The sequence below is a fragment of the Saccostrea cucullata genome, unplaced genomic scaffold (genome assembly GCF_032062105.1).
Source record: "Saccostrea cucullata isolate Sc308-1 unplaced genomic scaffold, CSIRO_AGI_Scuc_v1 ctg10634, whole genome shotgun sequence".
In the NCBI taxonomy this organism is placed as follows: domain Eukaryota; kingdom Metazoa; phylum Mollusca; class Bivalvia; order Ostreida; family Ostreidae; genus Saccostrea; species Saccostrea cuccullata.
Window position 1 is genome coordinate 6,849 of NW_026923993.1, and position 6,817 is coordinate 13,665.

Here is a 6,817-nt window from a genome sequence, read left to right on the forward strand (position 1 = left end):
TAAAGATATTTTTTACGCTAGCAATTTAAACTAAATCATTTCATTTTGCAAATGAGAATTTTAATCAATTCAAGTTTTCGGTCTAAGCCATACGTTCTTTTGTAATTAAAATGAACCTCGGATCAATACAGATGTCTTACTCTTGGTATCCTTGATGTAGTATACAATAGTTGACTGTAATAAATCAATGTTTCAAAGTTTTCACTATAGTAAATCAAAGATCTAAACTTTTCACCACAGTTTTTCAAAATTCTAATGTTTTCCCTACAGTTATTCAAAGTTCCAAAGTTTTCGCTTCAGTAAATCAAAGTACAGAGTTTTCGCTAAATCAAAGATCCAACATTTTCACTATTATTATAATAGTAAATCAAAGTTCAAAAGTTTTTACCAAATTAAATCAAAGTCCACAGTTTTGACTATAGTTTTCAAAAATTCCAAGTTTTCACTATTGTATATCAATTTTCCAAGGTTTTCACAATAGTAAATCAAAGTTCCACGGTTTTTCTAAAAACTATAGTACCTCCAAGACATCTGACCCCATCTCTGATGTTTCAGAGATCCGTGTTTGCTCTGCTCCTACATGTGCATCTTGTATTGTAAAATGCATTTTTGAACTTGAATACTGTTTTTATTCTCAATATATTTCTTAGTAATTTTAACACTATGAAATGTGATTTTGTCAATCGATATATCTGTGCACGCATAATTTTTTGTCTTGAATAGATCCAACCCACAAAAGATGAGAATTTTCGTCATAACTCATACCCCAAGGGCCCCATATACCGTGTTCTGTTGTCAATAGCAAGCGAAGAAATGTGCCATCCTTGTCAATCATATGCACTGTGCTTAAGCTTTGGTTAGCTATGAGGATGTTTGACAGTGGATCTGTACAAATATCAGTTGCTTCTAGTTTCAGTCGGGGGTCATTTTCTGATCCATAGTAAGTAAAGCGATGACATCCATTTTGATCTGTCACAACTAGACGTGATGATGGCCCAAGAAGGATATCATGAATCAGGTCAAAAACAATAATATCCCCGTTTCTGTTTTCTGAGATACATTCAGGGTCAATATAAAGATTATTACCCTTGTCATCAAACTGGACGGTCTGTGTTTCTTCTAATCCATTAAATCTAACAATTTTTGTCTCTACATCAACAACTCCAGATGACGGGATGTAATTTTTCATCAGAACAAGCATCTCTCCAGATAACTGATAACAGTAAATTTCCTGAGGAATCCATGTTTCAGATTTATTCATTAATGTAATTTTCGTTTTGTTCTTACAAAATTTACAGATATTTAAATCTACATCTATGTATATAAGTTCTCCGGCAAGGCTCACTGTGTGGGAACCAGGACTTAGGTTTCGTTCATCTGTCCGATGCATGATTTTCATCATTGGAATCGGTTTCTTTTTTATAAATGATAAACATTTAACCGCTCTGTTTGCTGAGTTTTCAAATCTGCGTACATATATTTCTATCATTTTGATACTGTGTCTAGATTGTTGCAATTTCGAGTTGATATAAAAGTATGCCTCTTTTGAATTTTGTAACGTATTATCTATTAAAATCTTTTGTACTTCAGCTGATGAGGCCATTTTTAGTGAGAGTTCAGTCAAAGCCATTTGACACGCTTGAAAATCAGATTTAATTCCAGATAAGAGTTCGTGATTGTAAAGAAGCAATTCGCTCCTGGTATGAACAATTCTGTCCCAGTGTTGCTGTCTTTGGTTTTTATAGGCAGACATAATGTCCAGAAGTTCATGTCCTACATGTTCATTAGAAAAGTCGCAAACTGGGCATTCGCAGGACTGACGCCAGTATGTTTATGTTCTCTCTGGGTGTTCCCTGCAATGCTCTGTTAGTATAAGCTCCTCTTTATCTGAATGGTGAATTAAAACATCATGATATTTTGTGTCGAAATCAAACATATGTCTCTCTTTACATTTAACACACAGAAAAAAATTACACACATCGCAGTACATTTTATCTCTCACGTACCCATTACAAAGAGTACACTGTGTTTCCTTTAATTTTATAAGTAATTCACCCATGATGTTTTTCTATTCTTCTCAGAGGATACTTTTGACGCATGAAACTTTCCAATTCGTATTTGTTTGTTTGCTACGGTGCTATATCTAAATAAGAGAAATACTTATTGTTAGTTATTATAATAGCAAAACAATTTCATATGACATGACGACAAAATACGCAAAAGAAGAATTCAAAGCAGGAAAAAAAAAGATTTATAAAGGCCAACATTGATAATGTAACAAATGAGCAGAGGCAACGAGGACGTCTGAAAACAAAAGCGAGATCAGGAGTCAATGAGAAGTTAACATCCCCTGTCAACTTTTTGCTCTTTGGTGTGATCAGGTAAACGCAAAATTAGTAACGTTAGGACCTCACAAATCGAATCTAGACGTCAGTCGAGACTCATTTAAACGACATATTGTATATTTTATTGCATCGATCATATATACATAGTATATATACCATTTGAAAAATGTTATCTCTAAACAATGCATATTATATTCTTGAGACATCACTTATTTTGTCAAAACTTCCCTTGTTTAAGAAAGTCTTAAGTTTGTTCCTAAAACATTCAAACATTCCATTTCATCACGGTCTAAGCGACCACGAGACATATAAACTCCATGCAGGCGAAAATAGTATATGCAAAATAAATAAGGGAATTGACAAAAGAAAAGATGCAATCACTTATCTGAAAATTTATTTATTTTCTGATGCTATAATATTGTTGTTCTCAAGTTGAATATTCAAATATAAAACAGATGTGTCACTCTCTGTGGTAGCTTTCATTTCGAATTCTATGGGGTTTATCAATGCAGCATAGGAAAGAAATTGAACAAAATGAAGTTCAGAATTAAATCCTTTTCTTCACGAAGATGGTTTTGAATCCCTTCAAAATCGTAAGTAATAAAAAAAAACCTGTGTGTTTATTCTGTATTTATTAGACATGTATTTCAATAAACATTCCGGTAAGAAAAGTACGAATTGATTTTAAAGGGAAGTGTTTATTTTGAGAGGACTTTACAAATTTCATAAGGGCGCAAGTTTAAGACAATAAATATGAAAAGTTTTAGGTTAACCTTTTCATTGATATACAATTTTCGTCATATATTATGAAAAAGTGCACCAATTAGGAAAGTTGTGTTCACTGTACAGTTTCGAACATGCATTTGTATAAATTTCAAGACATAATCATTTTGAATTTCCCTTTGAACGATATGTTTAAACTTAAACTTATGCTTAGACAAAGGATCTCCATTCTAAGTATATTGGCTCGATTCCCACATAGCATATCATTATCATCATGGATCATTCTTTAAATTTCATTAAATTGGTAAGTATTATACTTACCTAATCTCACCAGTGTTGTAACGAGATAGGTTTCATAGTTTTTATTTATCTGAGAAACGTCACCACAGGTATTTTGAATGACAATTAGCTAGATCGATCAATGTAAAAAAAAGTTTAAATTTAAAGTCTACATGATTCGGATCATAGGCTGTACTATAGACGGATCATTAATGTTTTTCTCTGCACATTTAGACAGGCAATATGATATATATTTTTGTTGCACATAATTTCATTGATTAAATGATTGTATGTTGTTTTACGTTCTGTTTGTAAAGAACCCACAACTTTCACTTTAATGCAGTGATTCAAAAACCAAGAGAAAAGTTACTGGATCTGTTACACAAGAGACATCCTGTGGTAGTCCGGCCGGAGAGCATAGAAGAATTACTAGTAAACTACTTATAATGACTGAGACTAGATCAAGTCATTCTTGGAATATTTCACCGAATAACGGGAAATTATGAGGCTGCTTTGAAGAATACATATCAACAATCTCTTTCAGTGAATCTCTTAAACAAAATTCAGGCCATCCAAATCCGAACAGAAGATTTAATAGTCAATATAAATCACAACAGAATAATAAGGATGATGTTATATCTTTAGATTTTCCCGTTTTCCCGATCTTCACAAGCAGAATGCAGAGTCCCCATTATGTGGTCATCAAAAACTATATACTTATATATGTACTTTTCCATTGTTTAAACATCCATCCCTGCGGATCCCATGGAGAAAGAACCACTACCTTTGGATCTTCAGATTCTACCTAAACCTGGTTTCATGATGAGAAGATATTTACTACTAAAATGTTGTACTAAAAAAGGCTTAAAAGCTTCAGTCAAATACATGTAAGTCGATATTTCAGGGTTGTTTATAAGAGAATGCATCTCGAATATTATATGACTTTGTTTGCAACTGCAACATATATAATTAGATTGTAATGTTGTTACACGAATTGACACTCCTGGGACCGTTTTACATACACAGTGTAGAACTTACGAGTAAGAGCAGTATTCAATTATACTTGTATCCTTTTAATTTACTTTATATTGAAATCAGTATTTATCTTTTTCAAAAGAATATAGAATGTATAATGTAGTATATTCTTTTTAATGCTATCAATATTAAACAAAATCATTTATTTTACAAAACTTTACAATTAATCAATTCAAGTTTTCGGTCTTAGTCATTCGTTCTTTTAAAATGAAAAAGAGCTTCTGATCAACAAAGATGTTTTGCTTTGAATATCCCTGACAAAATTACTATAATACATGTGTATTTCATATTAATTTTAAACGTTATACAGAGTGATTCTGTCTTTCGATATATCTGTACACACACAACCTGTTGTCTTTAATAGATCGAACCCACAGAAGATGAGATTTATCGTCGTAACTGAGACCACATGGACCACTTAAACCGTGTTCCGTTGTCAGTAGCAAGGAAAGGAATTTGCCATCTTTGTTAATCATATGCACTGTGCTAGGATTTTGGTTAGCTATAAGGATGTTTGACAGTGCATCTGTACAAATCCCCCACATATCTAGTTCCAGTCGGGGGTCGTATTGTGATCCATAGTAGCTGAAGCGATATCTTCCATTTCGGTCTATCACAACTAGAAATGATCGTTCAAAACTAAGATAGCTTAACCTATCGGAAACAATAATATCTCCGTTTCGGTTCTCTGTGATATGTTCAGGGTCATAATAAAGTAGACAACCCTTGTCATGAAACTGGAAGGTCTGGTCCTTTTCTTTTATTCCCTTGAATCTAATCACTTTACTCTCTTTATAATAGGGAGCAAATAACTGGCTGTACTGGGGGTCTTTTTTCATTAAAAGGAGCAAATTTCCGGAGAATTGAGAGCAAAAAATTTCGGACGGTTCCCAAAATTCAGATTTTTTCGTCAGTGTTATTTTTGTTTTGTTATCCTTACAAAGTAAACATAAATTAGAATCCAAGTCGATGTAAATGAGTTCTCCAGCAAGGCTTACTGTTTGTGAACTAATACTTTGATTATCTGTTCGATGATGTAAAATATTACCAGTAGAGTCTATCAGAAAGAGATCAATGCCGCCACCACTCACCCAGATCTGGTCTGACGTCACAAACGAAATGCAAGTACTACAACTAGCTCCAGGAACGGTGAAAGTTTTTCGTAGCACTGGTCTAGGCATTATTTTCAGAAGTTTATCATTTTCTAAATGTCTTTTTCAGACCTCAGCGAGTTTGATTTTCCTTTGAAATAGACCTACGTCTTTCATACTGATTTCATGTTTCAGGGAGACTGTTAAAGTTTTAGGAATGTCCTGTTTCCTCGGAACAGATTTCTTTTTTATAAATATTAAAAAATGTACTGCTCCGTTAGCCGAATGTTCAAATCTGAGCACGTACTTCTCTTAGATCTTTAACATTTTGTTTCGATTGTTGTAATTTAGAGTTGATATTAAAGTAGACCTCTTTTGTATTATTCAAAACCATATCAATCAGATTTTTTTCTCGTTGAGCTTGTGATAACATTTTTATCCGGAGTTCAGTCAAAGCTATTTGACACGTCTTGAAATCAGATTCAATTTTGGCTAAAATGGCCTGGTTGTAAAGAAGTTTTTCGCTGCGAATCTCAACAATTTTCTCCCAGTGTTGCTCTTTTTGAATTTTATAGGCAGACGTAATGTCCACAAGTGTGTGTCTTTCATGTTCATTATAAAAGTCACAAACTGGACATTCACAGGATTGACACCAGTATAAATATTTTCGGTCTGTGTGTATCTTGCAAGACTCTGGATCTGGTATCATCCATCCACCATCCTTTGTTGGGTGAATGATCTCGTGGTATTTGGTGTCCAGGTCGATCACGTGCTTCTCTTTACAAGGAACACACAAATAAAATTGACAGGTCTCGCAGTACATGTAGTTTTCCATGTTACCCATACATAGAGAACATTGTGATGCCTCAAATTTTGAGAGTAATTTACTCATGATATTCCTTTCAAATGATTCTTTTGCGCAGGAAATCTCCCATTCGTTAATTTTATTTTTCGCGTGTTATGCGATCAAAATCAGCTGTAAATAGAAGAAATAATTTTTTAATGACATGACCTCTTTTTTATTATATTTTTTTTGTATATAAAATGCCATTATAAGAACAATTTTATTTACTTCTTTATATTGAAATATTTTTTTTAAAAAATGAAACTGATACTGTATTAAAATTCAATTCTCTTTACATGGGCCGGTGTTTGAATACCTGTATTTATAACACGTGTCACTACATGTATAATAAATGACTTACAATATGAACTTACTTTCTTACAAATGAATAAACATGTAATAACCATGCATCCGCTTATATTTTAAAAAGGTGCAGACAAATTTGTAAGTGGATATCACAATCTTGTCTACCATATTGGTGATACTAGTAACGTGCGCAT

The 6,817-nt window shown here is 33.1% G+C and overlaps 2 protein-coding genes across 2 annotated transcripts; both read right to left on the reverse strand.

Moving 5' to 3' along the window:
- Positions 1-783: 783 nt before the first annotated feature.
- Positions 784-1,201, reverse strand: LOC134265420 (uncharacterized; the record flags this gene model as incomplete). Its single annotated transcript, XM_062747627.1, has 1 exon — positions 784-1,201. A coding segment is annotated over exon 1 (418 nt), but the record flags the coding sequence as incomplete, so codon positions are not given.
- Positions 1,202-4,684: 3,483 nt separating this feature from the next.
- LOC134265421 (uncharacterized) lies at positions 4,685-5,563 on the reverse strand. The gene has a single exon (XM_062747629.1). It carries the CDS (start codon positions 5,561-5,563, stop codon positions 4,685-4,687), a length of 879 nt encoding a protein of 292 aa, XP_062603613.1.
- Positions 5,564-6,817: the final 1,254 nt, after the last annotated feature.

Excerpts from the sequence above, each read along its gene's own strand:
- LOC134265421 (XM_062747629.1), bottom strand. The coding sequence starts at position 5,563 with ATGCCTAGACCAGTGCTACGAAAAACTTTCACCGTTCCTGGAGCTAGT.